Genomic DNA, 20978 nt, shown 5'->3' with positions numbered 1-20978 from the left:
CAAAACTCTTGGTGGGCTTTTGTTACCTTGGAGTCTTCGAATGAGGGCACTGGCTCTTTCTGCTTTTAATATTTAACGTAAGCACTCAGTCAGTGCTGAAACAGTTGTTACGGAGGCCTGCCTGTTTAGCCATTAGGGAAACCTGGCCTGCCACAGTACTGCCTGTCTTTGGGGCTGGAAGGAAACTTGACTGAGCCACTCCGCTGAGCCCACAGGGTACTGAGGTTACAGTGGGGCTATCCACTTTCTCTCCTAGGCCTTTGGATCCAAAGGGAGCTCTGGCATCAGAGAAGAAGTATGGGGGGCAGGGGGTGGCCAGCATACGTCCTTGAACTTCCCCTGTTTGACAGCCAGCTTACTGACAATTGCTGCTTATCCTGAGTTTTAAAAAATAAGGCAAGGTAAGACACAGTTTAGTTTAAAAATCTATAAAGGAAAATAATCACGAAGCTCTTTGTAGAGTGTAAACTAAGAGGTTAGAAAGGGAAAGGGATAAAGCATCTGGGAACACTCAGGCTCTGGAGTAGACTGGACTTCCTTGTCTATTTCAGCCACTGGCTGAACCCTGGGCCAACCTGAGGGTCTTGTGGGGTTAGGGAGGGCCCAGTTATCAGAGTAAACTCAGGACAAGCCTTACTACTTAAGTACATTTTTTTTGTTTGTTTGTTTTTTTTTTTTTGAGACAGAGTCTCACTTTGTCACCCAGGCTAGAGTGCAGTGGTGCTATTTCAGCTCACTGCAAACTCCGCCTCCCAGGTTCAAGCAATTCTTGTGCCACAGCCTCCTGAGTAGCTGGGATTACAGGCACGCACCACTAAGCCCAGATAATTTTTGTATTTTTAGTAGAGACAGGGTTTTGCTATGTTGGCCGGGCTGGTCTCGAACTCCTGACCTCAAGCGATCCCCCTGTCTCAGCATCCCAAAGTGCTGGGATTAGAGGCATGAGCCACCACGCCAGGCTTAAGTACATTGTATATAGAGTTTCCAGGAAGTCTAAAAACATACTAAAGCATATTGGTATACAAAGTTTTCCCTAATCAGCTCTAAATTGGCTAAACAACTCCTCTTTTCTAGAAATCAGTTGCAATAAATCTTATAATTTAGGACTAGTGTGGAAAGGAATCTGTACAAGCAATTCAGCCAAATCAGGAATATTGATTACCCTCAGAAACTGGCTAGATCTAAATAATACTGATATTAAAGAATGTAGGCATGAGGGCACTAGAAGAGAAACACCCTAAACGATGATATTAACCGGTAGCAAAGCCCCTGCATGTAGTAAAGTTGGACTGAGGCAGAAGAGGAAGGGCACATCTGCGAGGTGATTGAGAAACTTTCATTGAATATAAATAATTCCAAAAAAAAAAAAAAAAAAAGCAGCCAGGCACGGTGGCTCACACCTCTAATCCCAGCACTTTGGGAGGCCAAGGTGGGTGGATCATGGGGTCAGGAGTTCAAGACCAGCCTGGCCAAGATGGTTAAACCCCGTGTCTACTAAAAATACAAAAATTAGCCAGGCACGGTGGCAAGCGCCTATAATCCCAGCTACTCGGGTGGCTGAGGCAGGAGAAGGGCATGAACCCAGGAGGCGAAGGTTGCAGTGAGCCGAGATCTTGCCACTGCACTCCAGCCTGGGCAACAGAGTGAGACTCGGTCTCAAAAAAAAACAAAAGCAAACTCACCACCAGGTGCATTGGCTCACGCCTGTAGTCACAGCACTTTGGGAGGCCGAGGCAGGGGGATCACTTGAGGTCAGGAGTTCAAGACAAGCCTGGCCAACATGACAAAACCCCATCTCTACAAAAAATACAAAAATTAGCCGAGTGTGGTGGTGCACACCTGTAGTCCCAGCTGCTTGGGAGGCTGAGGTGGGAGAATGCCTTGAGCCCCAGAAGTAGAGGTTGCAGTGAGTGGAGACGGTGCCACTGCACTGCACTTCAGCCTGGGCAAGAGAGCCAGACCTTGGCTTAAAAAAAAAAAAAAAAAAAGAAGGTAAACCGAACATTTTCTGTATTAAGAATTTTCTGTCGTTCTTCATATTAGGTAAGTCCCAGGAGAGGTGAACTCCTAGGAATTCAAGTAAATTAAGATGATTCTGATAGAACCAGAGCAGCAGCAGTTCATTTCTACTTGAAACCTTCCTCTTCCTGCTCTTTGAGTTCCTATTCCTTGGTGGTAAAATGCTCCTTTTTTTTTTTTTTTTTTCTTTAGGCTGATTTTGACAGGGCTGCAGAAGATGTGAGGAAGCTGAAAGCAAGACCAGATGATGGAGAACTGAAAGAACTCTATGGGCTTTACAAACAAGTGATAGTTGGAGACATTAATATTGGTATTATATATTATTAATATTAATATATTCATATGTTACAATTAATATATTAATTGCAATTATAATATATAATATATCATTACTTAAAATATAGTAATATACTCCTTTGAACAATGTCTATAGAAGTGCACAGTAAAATGTTAACCTGCAAATGCATCTCTCCTTTTGCCAGCATGTCCAGGAATGCTAGATTTAAAAGGCAAAGCCAAATGGGAAGCATGGAACCTCAAAAAAGGTTTTTTAGTCTTTCACAAGTTTAAAGCAAACTTTCTTAATTTCCCAATGCACCAATCAGGGAGATAACCTGTTTGTATCTTTCTAGGGTTGTCGACGGAAGATGCGATGAGTGCCTATATTTCTAAAGCAAAGGAGCTGATAGAAAAATATGGAATTTAGAATACAGCATATAAGGAATTTTTCCTTTTGAAGCCTTCCAAATGCTATCATGACCTAACAGTTAGAGGGAGAGGCATACTGTTAACTTGATGTATCATGTATATTTTTGCTATTAGCATGAGCTGTAATACTTAGAAGTACACTGAAACTACATAGTTAATTGTACTTGCTTAAACCAGGTGTCTTTAAAAGTTCTTTTTAAGGAAATGTGGCACATATACACCATGGAACACTACGGAGCCATAGAAAAGGATGAGTTCATGTCCTTTGCAGGGACATGGATGAAGCTGGAAACCATCATTCTCAGCAAATTATCACAAGATCAGAAAACCAAGCATGTTCTCACTCGTAAGTGGGAGTTGAACAATGAGAACACATGGACACAGGGAGGGGAACATCACACACTGGGGCCTGTCGGGGGATGGGGGGCTAGGGGAGGGATAACATTAGGAGAAATACCTAATGTAGGTGACTGGTTGATGGGTGCAGCAAACCGCCGCAGCATGTGTATACCTGCAGTAACAAACCTGCACATTCTGCACATGGAACCCAGAACTTAAAGTATATAAAAAGAATTCTTTTAGAAAAGTATTTTATTTTTAATTTTTATAGAGTTAAGGAGTACAACTGCAGCTTTTATTTGTTTGTTTGCTTGTTTTTTCTTGAGGAGTCTTGCTCTCTCACCCAGGCTGGAGTGCAGTCATGTGATCTCGGCTCACTGCAACCTCCGGCTCCTGGGTTCAAGCGATTCTCTTGCCTCAGTCTCCTGAGTAGCTGGGATTACAGGTGCTTGCCACCACGGCTGGCTAATTTTTGTATTTTTAGTAGAGATGGGATTTTGCCATGTTGGCCAGGCTGGTCTCGAACTCCTGACCTCAGGTGATCTGCCCACCTTGGCCTCCCAAAGCGCTGGGGTTATAGTTGTGAGCCACCACACCTGCTCACAAGTGTAGTTTTGTTACATGGATATATTGTGTAGTGGGGAAATCTGGGCTTTTAGTGTAACCATCACCCAAATACTGTACATGTACCTAAAAGGTGATTTCTCATCCCTCACCCCCTCCCACCTTTCCAAGCCTCCAGTGTCTATTATTCCACACTCCGTGACCCTATGTACACACTGTTTAACTCCCACTTATAAGTGAAAACATGTGGTTTTTTTTTTTTTTTTTTTGCTTGTGAGGGTTTTTTTTTAATCTTTATTTTCTTGTTGTTTTTTTTTCTGAGTTTTTTCACTTAAGATAATAGCCTCCAGTTCCACCCATGTTGCTGCAAAAGCCGTAATTTCATTCTCTTTATACGGCTGAGTAACATCCCCTGGTATACATATACAACGTTTTCTTTATCCCATCATCTGCTGATGGATACTATCTTTGCTATTGTGAATTGTGCTGCAATAGACATACAAGTGCAGGTATCTTTTGGAGAGAATGATTTCTTTTCCTTTAAGAAGATACCCAGTAGTGGGATTGCTGGGTAGAACGGTAGTTCTATTTTTAGTTCTGTGAGAAATTTCCGTGCTGTTTTTCATAGAGGTTGTACTAATTTACATTCCCACCAATAGTGTATAAGCTTTCCCTTTTCTCCATATCTGTTGTTTTTTTGACTTTTTAGAAAGTCTCGCCCTGGTAATATGTGTACAGATTTGAACAGCTGTTTGTTCTTTTGGCTCATCTGTTCTGTTACAATAAGTTAATGTTACTGGTGAAATAAAAACAGGTTATTAAGAATCAATGGCAAGGCTGAGCGTGGTGGCTCACGCCTGTAATCTCAGCACTTTGGGAGGCCGAGGTAGGGGGATTACTGAGGTCAGAAGTTCGAGACCAGCCTGACCAACATTGCAAAACCCCATCTTTACTAAAAATACAAAAATTAGCCAGCTGTTGGTGGTGCACACCTGTAATCCCAGCTACTTGGGAGGCTGAGGCAGGAGAATTGCTTGTACCTGGGAGATGGAGGTTGCAGTGAGCCAAGATCACACCACTGCACTCCAGCCTGGGCGACAAAACAAGACTCCGTCTCAAAAAAAAAAAAAAAAAGTGTACAAGTCTGTCTGTAGCAGTTTAAAGAAATTTAAAAAGCCACCATAGGAATATCTATTTTTCTTTAAATTTTTACGTTTAAGACAAATAAAAAGGCAAACTAAAATGTATCTAGTGATAAACTGTACCACTACTGTACCCCATATGTTCAGTTCTATCAGAGTAAAAATAGAGTCTGGAATATAATATTGGCCCCCTACTCAGCTTTCTGGATGGTACACAGGCTCTTTGAAAGAAGATAGTCTCATGTTAACAATTCAAAAAATTGTTTGAGATTGCTTAAGATAAATATCCCCCAAAACAGTGTACCTCTATTCCCCGCATAAAAATTTAGATTTGGAATGGTATCACCAGAGGAATAGATCAACTTCATGTTACTACAACAACAAAACTGTCTAGGTCTGCTAGATGAATTTCCAGTGAATTATGCTGAGCAGAAAAAGCCAGTCCCCAAATGTGACATGTATAATTCCATTTATGTAATATTCTTTTTCTTTTCTTTTTTTTTTTTTTTTTTTTTTTTTGAGACAGGCTGTCACTCTGTTACCCAGGCTGGAGTGCAGTGGCACGATCTCGGCTCACTGCAACCTCCGCCTCCCAGGGTCAAGCAATCCTCCCATCTCAGCCTCCAGAGTAGCTAGGACTACAGGTGGGTGCAACCATGCCCAGCTAATTTTTGTATTTTTCATAGAGACAGGGTTTCACCATGTTGCCCAGGCTAGTCTGCAACTCCTGATCTGAGGTGATCTACCCACCTTGGCCTCCCAAAGTGCTGAGACTATAGGCACGAGCCACCGCGTCCAGCCAGGATTCTTGAAAGGGAAAATTTATAGATGCAAAGGATGGAATAGTGGTTGCCATGGAGGAGGGAGGTGGGTGTGGCTTTAAAAGGGCAGCAGGAGGGATGATCCTGCAGTGATGGAATGTTCTGTGTCTTGATTGTAGCAATACCAATATCCTGATTGTGATATTATACTATAGTTTTGCATAACAGTTACGATTAAAGGAAATTGGGTAAAAGGCTACACAAATCTCTCTGTATTATTTCTTACAAGTACAAGGGAATCTGCAGTTATCTCAAAAAGTTTAGTTTTAAAAATCGAGGTTGATTTCTCATCAGGAAAATTTTGGCAATCAGGATAATTCTCATCTTTCTAAATTTCGCCTAATGATAGATGTCTTCCACAATGATACCAAGGCCTAATTCCTTCAAAGAGAAGACATCAGCAATGATAGACTTGGTGTCTTACAGTTGAGGGCTTGAAAACTCCTAAAAATTGTTCCCATGTGGACTTTACCTCCACCAGGTAGAGATGCGGGGGAAAAAGCTTACCCCTAAAGCCTGGCATTTGTTCCATCATGAAACTTCAGTTTGCAGACTATATTGACTAAACATTTTTCAAATTAATAATCACGAATCCTAATTATTATTATTATTTTTTGAGACAGAGTCTCATTCTGTCACCAAGGCTGGAGTGCAGTGGCACGGTCTTGGCTCACTGCAACCTCCACCTCCCAGGTTCAAGTGATTCTCTTGCCTCAGCTTCCCTAGTAGCTGGGATTACAGGTGCCTGCCACCACGCCTGGCTAATTTTTTTGTATTTTTAGTAGACGTGGGGTTTCGCCATGTTGGCCAGGCTGGTCTTGAACTCCTGACCTCAGCTGATCCGCCTGTCTCGGCCTCCCAAAATGCTGGGATTACAGGTGTGAGCCACCACGTCCGGCCTCCCAATTACTTTTGTACCAATCTTTCAGTAAGGGAACCCTGGAAATAGTATCAAATTAAAGGATAAAGTACAACACATACTACAACATAATTTGCTTAAGGCTATTTGTAGCCTAAACTCAAAGTGCCTCCCCCAAATAGTTAATTATATATTTTTTGTACTTTGTTTAAAAAGAGTGATAAATTTAGGAAAATACCACCTGTATGCATTTTCCTTAATCTTATTTACTAAGACCTTATGTACTTTTTATTTTTGAGATAGGGTCTCACTCTGTCACTCAGGGTGGAATGCAATGACATGATCCTAGCTCACTGCAGCCTTGACCTCCTGGGCTCAAGGGATCTTTCAGCCTCAGCCTTCCAAGTAGCTGGGACTACAGGTGCATGCCACCATGTCTGGCTGATTTTTAAAATCTTTTGTAGAGACAGGGGTCTCCCAAACTCCTGACCTGAAATGATCCTCCTGCTCAGCCTCCCAAAGTGCTGGAATTACAGGTGTTGAGCCACTGCGCCTGGCTCCTATTTCTGCTTTTCTTTTTCTCTTGGTTCCTGTTTACTTCCAGCTGTTGTGCTTTCTCCCTAAGTCAAGTTCAAGTTATTGCTGAGTGAGGCTGAGGCAGCCTCTTAGGTGTTAGATTTGTGCTTGGCCACTCCCTTTGTCACAGGCCAGACTCTAGATTGGTTGTCCAGTGGGGGGACTGGATCGAGGTCCCAGCCAGACATCCAGGGTGGCAGAGCCCCCCAGTAAGTGGTGTAGAAGAAACTCCTTAGAGGGGTGGGGTATAGGCATTCTGAGGACTTGCCTGCACAGGTGACAATAATTATTTAGGGCTCTCTTCTTTTAACAAAGCAGTAGGTTACATTTTCTTACTATGTGGGGCTATTCTACATGTGAAAAAATGAGATCAAGCTTTGAGACATGGTATGTCATTGAAACAATCATTTACTTCAAGCATTTCCCCTGTTAATCATCTTCACCATTAAACTAACTGAAGGAAAAAATGGATAATTTACTAATCATGAATTTTGTTGACAAACTTCCCATAAAGGAGAATCAAGTGAGATTTTAATAGGAAGATAAAAGACTCTGCCAGAAGTATTTTTTTTTTTTTTTTTTTTTTTGAGACAGAGTCTGGATCTGTCACCCAGGCTGGAGTGCAGTGGTGCGATCTTGGTTCACTGCAAGCTCTGCCTCCCAGGTTCACACCATTCTCCTGCCTCAGCCTCCCGAGTAGCTGGGACTACAGGCACCTGCCACCACACCCGGCTAATTTTGTGTATTTTTAGTAGAGACGGGGTTTCATGGTGTTAGCCAGGATGGTCTCGATCTCCTGACCTCGTGATCCACCTGCTTTGGCCTCCCAAAGTGCTGCCAGAAGTATTCTTTACTGGCTTGACTTTTGTCCCCAGATATGTAAATATATTTATGTAACGAATCTCCCTGACAGTAGAAAATGTGTAATTTCCAATCTGAATAAAACTGAGCTACATCTGAATAACTGAAAAGTGTATCATATTACTTTGATTATTTTAAAAGTGACAGGAAAAATATCTAAAATTTGGCAATCGATGATACTTCTAGACACTTGATTATGTAGTTCTTGATTAATTTCTCGTTGGCAGGATCCAGAAGATAAAAGTGACCCCCTGGAAGCTGGTGAATGTTAGCATTTCCACTGGTTACATCTTTCCAGGCTGAAAATAAACAAGATTGTATTCAATAACACCAACAGCAACTAAAGATTCACTTCAAGACATCATTTCTTTAAGAGCTGACACCCTGGAGTACGGTTACTTTCAAGGCCTTATGTTCTAGGTGATGAAGCAGGAGCATTGCCATCTTGGACAAGCCCCTCATTCTAAAGTTTACCTTAATCAAAAACCACCTAAATCCAAAAGGCATCAGCCTAATGGCTAAGGTCACCATAACCATAAACCATAGATAACATCTCCAACCAGAAACGTTCCAAACTCCTCCCTGACCAGAGACATGTTAGCCCCAAGATAACCCCCCTCTGGCCAGGAAGATGATGGCCTCGAGATAACCCTGCTTCCGGCTGCCAGAAAGATGTCTGCCCCAAGAAAGCCTCCCCTCCTCCCAGAGACATTCCAACCCTACCATAAAACTTCTCGCTCACACAGAAACATTCCAAGCTTGTAATAAGCCCCTCACCCTAAAACCAATATATACTCTCCATCTGTAAGAGAAAGTGCTCCTGACTGAAATCTGCCAGGAGCCCCTCTCAGGTTTTATCTAAAGAAAACCTGTCTTTGACTGTTAAGCTGCATTTTGTGTGTCTTTCCTCTTTCTTTAACTCTTACACTAGGTGTCCTGCATTTTTTATTCCTTTGAGACCTATCAGTATACAGCAGTTCTCTCATTTTACACAAGACCAACATCTCTGCTTTTACACTAAATACAACTTCAACTAATTTTTTACTCATTGCAGTAACTGCTAGTTGACATTGGTCAAAAATCATCGAACATAAATATATACACCTACTATGTACCCACAAAAATTAAAAATAAAAAAAATTTAAAAGCTGGCCAGGCGTGGTGGCTCATGCCTATAATCCCAGCACTTTGGGAGGCCGAGGCAGGCAGATCATGAGGTCAGGAGGTCGAGGCCAGCCTGGCCAACATGGTGAAACCCCATCTCTACTAAAAATACAAAAAATAGCCAGGTATGGTGGCCGGCACCTGTAGTCCCAGCTACTCAGGAGGCTGAGGCAGGAGAATCGTTTGAACCTGGGAGGCAGAGGTTGCAATGAGCTGAGATCGCGCCATTGCACTCCAGCCTGGGTGACAGGGCAAGACTCTGTCTCAAAAGAAAAAAAAAATTTTAAGGCCATCAAACATGTATTTCAATACAATACTCAAGACTAAAAATAATTTCACCTTCCATGTCCTTTGCTGTGTCTTCAGATCCAACAAAACATGTTAAGTCACAAGAAAGAACAGCTTTAGATGGTACGTTAGAGCTGTAAACATAAAAGAGCTGGTTAGTAATTGTTTGAAATCAATATCCCAGAATCTTTTCCTGTTCCTAATGTCAATTAAACTTGGGGTGGATTCACTTCTTTTCTTTGGGTACTTCTGGCAGTGTAAAACATTTTTCACCAATGGCACTTCTACCTGTCAAAGCCTGCCTGAGACTCAGTGTGGAGACTAATTTACAATATCTAACTTCTAGGATGTGACAAGTGGCAGCAGGATGGCACTGGGGCACGCAGTTCAACTCAAGGCTGGTGGAACCAGTCCTTTAAACTGTCATCAGAAACGAAGACCTCTTTAGTAACTCTTAGCTCTCCTTGGCCCAGCAGAGGGTTGCTCTGCACAGAACCTCACAACAGCAGCAAACGTGTTTATTGAGTCAGAGGCTCAGTGGTGCACTAGACACTAGGGGCACGTGGAGAAACAAACACAGTCCCTGCCCTCTTGCAAACACAGTCCCTGCCCTCTTGCAGCTGAGAGACTGGCTGGGAGAGAGACGTTACGGAAACAATCATTCAACTAGAGAGAGATGGAAGGTGCTGTCAAGTCCAGGGGGACGGAGAACTGTTGGCAGGAGGGAGGAGATGGGGACAGGGTCAAGGCAAGTCTCCTGGGAAAGGGGAGAGAATCTGAAGCCTGAATGAATAGAGAAGAACCAGTAAAAGGGCATAGAGCCAGCAGGGAGAGAGGGAAGAGAAAGACGACAAATTAATGGCTAGGTCAGGTGTCATGGCTCATGCTGTAATACCAGCACTTTGGGAGGCCAAGGCGGGAGGATCGCTTAAGGCCAGGAGTTTGAGACCAGCCTGGGCAACATAACAAGGCCCCATTTCTACTACATAAAAAAATTAGCCAGGTGTGGTGTCATGTACTTGTAGCTCCAGCTACTCGGGAGGCTGAGGTGGGAGGATCACTTGAGCCCAGGAGGTCAAGGCTGCAGTGAGCTGTGATTGCACCATTGTACTCCAGCCTGAGCAACAGAGTAAGATCCTGTCTCAAAAAAAAAAAAAAAAAAAAAAAAATGTTCAGGCGTGGTGGCTCACGCCTGTAATCCCAGCACTTTGGGAGGCCGAGGTGGGTGGATCACCTGAGGTTGGGAGTTCAAGACCAGCCTGACCAACACGGGAAACCCCGTCTCTACTAAAAATACAAAACTAGCTGGACATGGTGGTGCATGCCTGTAATGAGCTACTTGGGAGGCAGAGGCAGGAGAATCTCTTGAACCCGGAAGGCAGAGGTTGCGGTGAGCCAAGATCACACCATTGCACTCCACCCTGGGCAACAAGAGCGAAACTTCATCTCAAAAAACAAAACAACAACAAAAAAGGCTATTGTTCAGAGAACAAAGTGGAGTATTGGGACAAATTAAGGTATAAGAGATATGCGGGTATAAGTCTAGTTGGTTGTCCTAAGAGTGAGAGGAAGTCACCAAAAACATCAAACAAGGTAGACTATGATCAAACTGGACTTCTATCCTCTGGATAGAATGTGGATAATGGATCGGAAGGGGACCAAGTGTATGTGATAGGCCCAAGTGAGTGGGTCTTGAGGTAATCCCAGCAAGGATTTGCTCCTGCCTAGAATGTAAAAAAGCAGCAGCACCCCACACTCCATCCTAATAATGAGAAAAAAAAAAAACAGAGAAACTACAGCATCGTGACTTGTCGTGAACTCAACAGAGAGCTGTGTTTGCAAGGCAAGTTAGAAATCAAATTCCAAGGAGGACAGACTCCCACTACAGAGAGTTGGGGCCAGTAGACAAGGTCAGGTGGCGCAATGTCCAGGCAGAAGAGGTATCTGCTGTACATGCGATAAGACTCAAATCAGCCGAAATTTTAAAGTGTTGGAGACACAGTGAGAACAGTGTGTTAGATGGAGTTCACACTGACTCACAGCCTCTTTTGTCTTTTTTTGTTTTTTTAGATGGAGTCTCGCTCTATTGCCTGGGCTTGAGTGCAATGGCGTGATTTCAGCTCATTGCAACCTCTGTCTCCTGGGTTCAAGCGATTCTCCTGCCTCAGCCTGTCGAGTAGCTAGGATTACAGGTGTCTGCCACCACATCCAGCTATTTTTGTATTTTTAGTAGAGACGGGGTTTCACCATGTTGGCCAGGCTGGTCTCGAACTCCTGACCTCAAGTGATCCGCCCGCCTTGGCCTCTGAAAGTGCTGGGATTCCAGGCATGAGCCACCGTGCCCAGCCATGCAGCCTCTTTTCCATGGGCCTTCACTAGGGGTTGACGAGAAAAATTAGGAGTGAGGCAAGAGGCTAGAGAGACACCTCCAACAGGGCAGTTAGTTAGCTGTGGCAATTGGACTGGCACTAGACTGCCACCTGACCAGGTCTGCTCTCATTGTAAGCAGAAGCCTTAAGCTGCTGGAAGAGAGGCATGAAACCCTCTCACAACCAGGGTGCAGGTGAAGCCCTGTGGCTGCTGCAGGGAGGATAAAAGCATAAGCCCTCTACCCCTGAGGAAGGGATGAGAAACAATTCTACACCAAAACAAAGCAGAGTTCTGCTGCTTGTAGGAAGGGGCAGGAATCTTCCACCAAGGCAACCACAGATAGAAGGCAAAAATGTGTTTGCAAGAGAGAAGGAGCAGGCATGCAGAGAAAGCCCCACTCACAGAGCCCAGGCACGGGGACACTACCTAGAATTCATGCTTCAGACTATCTAGATGTCCAGGAACTCCCTGTGTTACCCACAGGCTAACATACATTGAGTAACAAGCAACAGCTGTCTACACTGGGGAGGGCAATAGGAGGAAGACAGGCTGTTCTATGAGTCATAGGGAACATTGAACGCCAAGGGTAGGGCAGGACTGCTCAGAAAAAGTCTGCAACAATTGCATCCCACACCAGACACATAGTAATTATACCAGAGGATTTGAGAGCTGGTGGTGCACTCAAGGTCATCCCAGCAACAACAAAACCCTACCCAGCTCAAGCCCAGTCTGGACTAACTCAACTCCCCACACTAACGGCGTATCAAAAAGGAGAGACGTGTTCAAATTCAGGTGTAAAACATTACCTTCAGTCTCTACTGTTTTTATGCAGGATAACTGGCTTTTGATTTTATAAAATTATCACTGGGCATGGTGGCTCATACCTGTAATCCCAGCACTTCGGGAAGCCGAGGTGGGGGTGGATCACCTGAGGTCAGGAGTTCGAGACCAGGCTGGCCAACGTGATGAAACCCCGTCTCTACTAAAAATACAAAAAAATTAGCTGGGTGTGGGGGCACGTGCCTGTAATCCCAGCTACTCAGGAGGCTGAGGCAGGAGAATTGCTTGAACCCAGGAGACGGAGGTTGCAGTGAGCTGAGATCGCGCCATTGCACTCGAGCCTGGGCAATAAGAGCAAAACTCCATCTCAAATAATAATAGTAATAATAATTATCAGACACACAAGAAAGCAAGAAATAACCCATTGTTAAGAGGCAAAGCAGTCAAAAGAATCAGACACAGATAAGACCCAGATGTTGGAACTCTCAAACAGGGACTTTAAAATACATAGGATTAATTTATCAACAGATTTAGTGGAAAAGGTGGGTAACATTCATGAACACATGCGGAATTTCATTCGAAAGGTAAAAACCAGAAGAGAGTCAAATGGAATTTCTAGAAATAACAGAAATGAAGAAGTCCTTTGACAGGCTCATCAGTAGACTTGATACAGCTGAAGAAAGTCAGCGGCCTTGAAGACAGAGGAAATTATTCACACTGAAACACAAAGGAAACTTTAAAAAAAGAGACAAAACAGAACTTGCAAGAGATTTGGGATGATATCAATTATGAAACACCCTAGTGTATGTGGCATCAGGATCCCAGAGGAGGAACAATAACAATAGTCCCAAGCAAGAGAGGAGGACAGCTTATATGAGCTGAAGTAGTCACAGCTTCTGGCACTTCTTGGCTGACAATTTCCATTTTGGCCAGTTGCTCTGAGTTTAGTGGTAGTGATGGGGAAAGAGAAGTGGAAAAAACTCTGTAGGCTTGATTTCATTTATATTGGAAAAAGCAGGGAGATAACGAGGACGTGGGAGAGATCAGATTGAAAAGGAGAAGGTGCAGGAGGGCAGGATTTGGAAGAGTTTTTGAAATTTGGAGAGAGGATGTTAAAATTTGTGAGTAACTACTGCAATTTGGCTCACTGGAAAAAGGGTGAGAATGTCAACATTTTCTACATTCTATGAGTAGAATATCCCCGTGAATGATTTATGTTAGTGTGTTATTTCTGGTGTTTTGGAGGTTTCTTTGGAGTGAAAAAACTCATTGGTTGTGAGTTTTTTGGTTGTGTTTTGTTTTTTAAAAATAGCTCATGGTTTGTTTTGTGCCAGACCCTCCCCTCTACCAAGCAGTTAATTCTCACACAACACCTTGAAGAGTTGCTATTCTTATCCCTTCTTTGATGAGATGAGACACAAACCGTTAAAGAAACTTGCTCAGAATCTCGCAGTGAGTAAGACACAGGGTTTCAGTCTGCTAAGTGGACTCTAAAGATGGCATGTTTCACCACTGTGCAAGGCTTAATTATTAAAAGCCAGCTTTTGCATCCATGATTGCATTGAATGTCCATAGTGATTTGGATTACTTCTCAGTTTTTTTCAATTTTGTTTTAAATTCGCAAATAACAATTGTATAAATTGGTGAGGTACGATGTGATATTTTGATATAAGTATACATTATGGAATGATTAAGTCAAGTGAATTAACATATCCATCACCTCATATACTTAACTTTTTTAAATGATGTGCACATGTAAAATCTACTTTCTTAGCAATTTTGAATTATACATATGTAGTCACCATGCTGTGCAGTAGATCTCAAAAACTTAGTCCTTGCTGAGTGCAGTGGCTCACGCCTATAATCCCAACATTTTGGGAGGCTGAGGTGGGTGGATCACCTCAGGTCAGGAGTTTGAGACCAGCCTGGCCAACAAGGTGAAAACCCGTCTCTACTAAAAATGCAAAAGTAGCTGGGTGTGGTGGCGGGTGCCTATAATCCCAGCTACTCGGGAGGCAGAGGCAGGAGAATCGCTTGAACCTGGAAGGCGGAGTTTGCAGTGAGCCAAGATCACACCACTGCACTCCAGCCTGGGTGACAAAGTGAGACTCCATCTCAAAAATAAATAAAAAAATAAAATAAAATAAAAATAGGAAAGATTATTGGGGAAGGATTTACAGAGTATCAGGACTTCAGTTCTATCAGAAGAATCAAGTGTCTATACAGACATCCCATGAGACAAGGGAGTGGAGAGAGATTCATAGAACTTAATGAGTTCTGGAACAAAATGTACAAAAAAGCAAACCTAGCAAATTTCTCCACACTGGTTTGCCTCCACACTTACAATAAGTAACAGTCTGTTTCTGCTGACCCTTCTAAGAAGATGAAAATGCTTTGGCATTAATTTATTCAACAAATATTTACTATGTTATTATGTGATAAAATATGCATGTCTAATCATATATATTTTTAAAGAAAAATACATGCTACACTTTTTTTTTTTTTTTGAGATGGAGTCTCACTCTGTTGGCCAGGCTGGAGGGCAGTGGTATGATGTTAGCTCACTGCAACCTCTGCCTCTTGGCTTCAAGTGATTCCCCTGCCTCAGCCTCCCAAGTAGCTGGGATTGCAGGTGTGCACCACCACGTCCGGCTAATTTTTGTATTTTTGGTAGAGATGGGGTTTTGCCATGTTGGCCAGCCTTGTCTCAAACTCCTGGCCTTAATTGATCCACTGGCCTTGGTCTCCCAAAGTGCTGGAATTATAGGCATGAGTCACTGTGCCTGGCCATGCTAGACATCTTTTATAGATAAAATTTCTGTGCCTAGGCTCCATTCTAAACCAGTATACATACCATAGGTGGCCCCAAAGGAAATGAAACCAAACTCTTAGAATTTTGTCTTCCCACATAAGCAACCTCAGAACACTGGCAATCTATGTTTTTCTACAAATAATTGTACCAAAAAAAAGAAAAAAGCTTGTTTCTGTTACTTACGTGCAACTACTAACAATGTTCAGATCTGCCCTTATGATGGGACTACATTGTTTCACAAATTCCTTGTCTTCAGCAAAATGCTTGGGGGTGCCTCCAAATTCCAGAAGGTAATGACTAATTTGTTCTTCTGACAATTCATCTTTGGGAAGGCGCTGCCAGGCCTTTGACTTGAAACATGAAAAACAACACAGGCCTGATATTTCATATAACACACTTGGCTCATAAACTGAAAACAGTTGATCTAAGGGAAGAGTCATTAAACCAAGGCTGGGAAGTAGACTGCTTTATCTACAGGCTTCAGGAAAGAACTATGCTGTTTTGAAAGCAGGGAGAAGAAGGCTCATCAGTAATAACTGCAGCATCATAATGCCACCAAAATGGCTTTGTAGATTTAGAATCCTGGGACAGGCAGGATCTTTCTCCAGATGAAGTGGGAAAGACCAAAGAGGTAGGAGGAAGAGCAGCAGGAGCAACAGCACCAGGTTTAAAAAGCCATGGTAGTTCTAAGAACTTGACATCACTGTCCCCTTTTAACATTTCAAGGAGTCTTTCCTGGTTCTGATCCAGTTACTTTGCTCAAAGTTGGTTAAGTTCCCAGCTGACCCAGAATGAAGGAAAAAGCACTATGGTCAGCATTAGCTCAGAGATGCCAGGAATAGTACCAGTAGGAAACAGCTGAAGTGCATTTCAGGGAAACAGAGAATGATATTGAAAGAGATTTAAGGGACTTTTCAACAGCAAGGATTAGGTTGGTGCAAAATCAATTGTGGTTTTTGCCATTGAAAGTAATGGCAGGCTGGGCGTGCTGGCTCACACCTGTAATCCCAGCCCTTTGGGAGGCTGAGGTGGGTGGATCACCTGAGGTCAGGAGTTCAAGACCAGCCTGGCCAACATGGTGAAACCCCGTCTCTACTAAAAATACAAAATTAGCCAGCTGTGGTGGTGCACGCCTGTAGTCCCAGCTACTCAGGAGGCTGAGACAGGAGAATCTCTTGAACCCAGTAAGCAGAGGTTGCAGTGAGACAAGATCGTGCCACTGCACTCTAGCCGGGGCAGCAGAGTGAGACTCCATCTCAGAAAAAGAAAGTAGTGGCAAAAACCTCAATTGCGTTTGCACCAACCTATTAGTATCCCCACCATCATCATCATACTGGACCAGAATTCACCAGATAGAGAAATAATGGCTTATTTTTATCCCCATTTCCCTGCTCTCCACTGCCCTTCCTAGGAAAAAGCTAAATTACTTACGTGTACAGGAGTTGCACTTGACAAAAATAAATGCAATGGTTCTGGTTTATTGTTTTCTTTTAGGTGTAGTGCAGTCCTAAAAGCAATGTGGGATCCCATACTAAATTCAGGAAAGAAAAACATGACAAGAACTGTTAAGCAAAACTCATGATGATCCACCGAAAGCAAAAGGAATAGTATCATAAACACAACAATGATCATGTAATAGACGAAAGGAAAGCGTGAGTTGATTAAGAAGTCTATCTTTTCAGTGATTTATATCAGCATAAAAACTGTTTCAAAGACAGCCTAGATAATTCACTCTAAGATTTAGTACTGATTTGCACAGTGTCTTCAAATTAATTTAAATTTCCTTTTCTTTCTTAAAGGTGCATATCACTATGCCTTTGACAGTATATATCCGCAGTTCTCAAAATACGGTTTAGGGACCCCTGGAAATTTCTGAGATCCTAATGGATGGTCCATGAGGTCAAAGCTATTTTCAGGATAAATACTAAAATGTTATTTGCCTTTTTTACTCTAATGAATACACAGTGGAGTTTTCCAGAAGCTATATGACATGTGATACAGCAACAATTTGAATGCAGAGACAGAAATGAGAATCCATCTGCCTTCTGTTATGTCAGACATTAAGCAGATTTGCAAAAGTATCAAATGATGCCACTCTTCTCACCTTCTCACATTTTTTTTGGAAAATATAGTCTTTTTCATTAAAACATATTATTTATGTCAATGTATAATAGGTTTGTTAATGTTATTTTTAGATAAGTTAATAAACGTCTTTAAAATTTCTTAGTTTTTCCTTCCAGTATGATAAATATTGCCAGATATATCACATATAAACAAAAGCTCTTTGAGTTCCTCAATGCATCTTAAAAGTATAAAGGGGTACTGCGATCGAAAATGTTGATATTATGTAAATACATTTGGTTGACAAAACTGCCAGAGATTGCTTATTTGTAAATTGCATATGTATATATTTTCTGAAGGAAAGGGAAACTCAGCACCATGTTCATTGCGCATGGAGTGTAAAGTGCAGGTAATTTGGAAATATGTAGCAACAACTTTTACAGGCTGGATGCAGTGCCTCGTATCTGTAATCCCAACATTTTGAGAGGCGGAGGTGGGTGGATCACTTGGGCCCAGGAGTTGGAGACCAGCCTGGGCAACATGGCGAAACCCCATCTCTATAAAACATCAATGACAAGAAATTAGCAGGGTGTGGTGGCATGCTCCTGTAGTCAGCTACTTGGGAGGCTGAGGTGGAAGAATCACTCGAGCCTGGGAGACAGAGGTTGCAGTGAGCCATGATTGCACCACTGCCCTGCAGCCTGGGTGACAGAGCAAGACCCTGTCTCGAAAAGAACTTTAGCAATGTGCATATTATTTAACATAAATTCTGAGAATTTATCCTAAGAAACTGATAGGAGATTTATACTAAATTTTCTATAAGAATGTTCACTGGGCTGGGTGCCATAGCTCACGCCTGTAATCCCGGCACTTTAGCAGTCCAAGGCAAGTGGATCACTCGAGGTCAGTAGTTTGAGACCAGTCTGGCCAACATGGTGAAATCCCAACTCCGTTAAAAATACAAAAATTAGCCAGGTATGGTCTAATTATGTGTGCCTGTAATTCCAGCTATTTGAGAGGCTAAGGTGGGAGGATTGCTTGAACCCATGAAGTGTAGGTTGCAATGAGCTGAGATCGTGCCACTGCACTCCAGCATGGGTGACAGAGTAAGACTCTGTCTGAAAAAAAAAAAAAAAAGAATGTTCACTGGACTATTGTTTATAACAGAAAAAGATAGAAATAACTCATATCCACAAAAGGAGGTTAATCAAACAAATCATGAAGCAATGTATACTTACAGGATGTGAAAGATATTTATAGCAATAATATAAATATATTTAATTTAATATTTAATTTAATATTACTATAATATAAATATTATAGCAATAAATATCTTTCACATCCTGTGAGTGTACATTGCTTTTAAGTGAAAAAGATCAAGTAAATATATAAAACCAGACCCCATTGTGTAAAAATACTGAGGAACCACATCAGAATTTTAAAGCATTGTTATCTGGGTAGTAGGATGATGGGTACTTTTTATTTTTCAATTTCTGCTTGACCATATTTGTAAATCTTATATGATATAATAGCCAACATTTATTGAGTCCTTACTATATACCAATTTATTTAAGACCACTATCCATTTAAGCCTCACAAATGGGAACTATTGTTATTGTACCCTTATAGAAAAAGGAACTAACTCAGAAGCCTAAGAAATTTTCCCAAGTTCATACAACTGATAAGAGATAGCCAGAACCCCAGGGTCTCTGACTTAACCTCAAAATTATACAACGTAGCTTAAGAAACATATACTCTTTGCATAATTTCTTATTTCAAAAATAAATAGAATGTAAGCTGCTGTTAAAGTCTTGGTTTTACAAGTGTTGACTTTATTTGCCTAAAAGGAGAAAAAATAGGTATACTTACCATACAAACTGGTGAATTGTAAAAGTTGTGATGGCCATAATTACCTAACATGCTGTCTAACCAATACAAAGGTATGCATCTTACAAAACACAAAGAATAACATTAACCACAAACTCCAGATAGAAGAAACTCCCCCGAAGTCTTTTAAAACAGATATCAAATACCTGTGGCCAAAAAATGCAAATGGTTTATCCTGGATGACTGGCTGCAGAGCACAGACAACTTCATCAACTAACTGGGAGATGTCACTTGCAAAAGGTTCTTCAACTCGGCTTTCTCTTCCAGGAAGCCTTAAGGAGTGCACTGGAGATGGAGAAACACAAGTGAACACGCACAGACAGTGAATGAGATATTGTGATGTTATAAAAGGGCTCATATTTACCTGATGGAAAAAATTTCAAAGAAATGAATGATAACCATTAAGTCCATCAAAGTAAAAGTTTTAGAACTTGCTGATAATAAAAGCAAGAGGATAAAATATAGCAGACCAAGAATCTGCTCATAATAAGATAAAGGGAACACCTAGAAGAAAAAGAAAAAAAAACAACAACAAAGGAACTGAAAATTCCATTGATGATCATGTGCTGATGAAATGCTTACCCCAACAACTATTACCTATATCAGGAAAATAAAACATCAGGTTTCAAGGGTGACCTAGAGGGTCAGGAGATAAGGCACTGGAATGCATTAAATTTGAGAGTTAGAACTGAGTCCTTTACACAAAGCCAAGAAACCCTAAATTCTAGACCCTCTGTGAAAAAGTAGACTACAAATAAAGTATTTATTTTCCAAATGGCAAAGGAGAAAAGAAGAACTTTCTGATTTTGCCTTGGCTCTGGATGGGGGAAAAAGTCTGCCCTTAGATTTTTTTAAACAAAGCCTTGTATTTATGCAAATTTGAAGTTTATTTATGTTACCTTGGTAGACTGGAGTGCAGGTAATATAAATAAACTTCAAATTTATAGAAAGTGAAGCAGAAAAATAACTCGAAGTGATCCTGGGCTAGTAGCACTTCAGGATGCCTAACAGAAACAATGACAAGTCATCTCCTAATGAATAAATACACAATCTAAGCATCTCCAGAATCAAACATCAAGCTGGTCCCAAATAACTTACTGGCTTGCTTGCTAGAGCAAAGTCTAACACACTGTACAGGAATACAACAAAATCCAGGACCCAACAATGTAAAATTCACAATGTCTAACATCTAATCAAAGCTCACCAGACATGCCAAAAAGCTGGAAGGTATGACCCATAACAACTCCAGGGAGAGCATCAAACATAAGAAACAGACGAGAAATAACAAAAGATGGAGTCAGCAGACAAGGACCTTAAACAGTTATTAAATACAAATGTGCTCACTAATGTAAATGAAAACATGAACAGGATAAGAACAGAAACTAAAGATTTTTAAAAGACCCAGATGGAACTTGTAGAGATGTAAAATATCTGAAAAAATTTTTAAAAACACCAGATGGGATTAACAGCAGACTAGACACCAAGAAGAAAAGATCAGTGAACTTAGAAAAAGAAACTATCCACAATTAAGCATGTTGGCCAGGCATAGTGGCTCACACCTGTAATCCCAGCACTTTGGCAGGCCGAGGTGGGCAGATCACTTGAAGTCAGGAGTTCAAGACCAACCTGGCCAACAGGGTGAAACCCCATCTCTACTAAAAATACAAAAATTGGCTGGGCGTGGTGGCATGCACCTGTAGTCCCACTTACTTGGGAGGCGGAGGCAG

At 41.8% G+C, this 20978-nt stretch overlaps 1 protein-coding gene across 2 annotated transcripts in view; it reads right to left on the bottom strand.

Annotated features, from left to right (window-relative positions):
- Window positions 1-7418: 7418 nt before the first annotated feature.
- OLAH (oleoyl-ACP hydrolase) overlaps window positions 7419-20978 on the bottom strand; it is a 30043-nt gene continuing 16483 nt past the window's right edge. The window contains exons 4-8 of one of the 2 annotated variants that reach the window (XM_054503739.1): window positions 19398-19536; window positions 16735-16834; window positions 15487-15653; window positions 9393-9475; window positions 7419-8188 (exon numbers count right to left, since the gene is read on the bottom strand). In XM_054503739.1, coding sequence (XP_054359714.1) covers window positions 8046-8188; window positions 9393-9475; window positions 15487-15653; window positions 16735-16834; window positions 19398-19536 — 632 coding nt within the window. In that variant the 3' untranslated portion in view covers window positions 7419-8045. The remainder of the gene's footprint in view (window positions 8189-9392; window positions 9476-15486; window positions 15654-16734; window positions 16835-19397; window positions 19537-20978) is intronic. The other variant, XM_054503740.1, reaches the window with a different exon arrangement.

This window comes from Pongo pygmaeus, chromosome 8, assembly GCF_028885625.2.
Source record: "Pongo pygmaeus isolate AG05252 chromosome 8, NHGRI_mPonPyg2-v2.0_pri, whole genome shotgun sequence".
In the NCBI taxonomy this organism is placed as follows: domain Eukaryota; kingdom Metazoa; phylum Chordata; class Mammalia; order Primates; family Hominidae; genus Pongo; species Pongo pygmaeus.
This window is presented reverse-complemented; position numbering and strand designations above follow the sequence as displayed.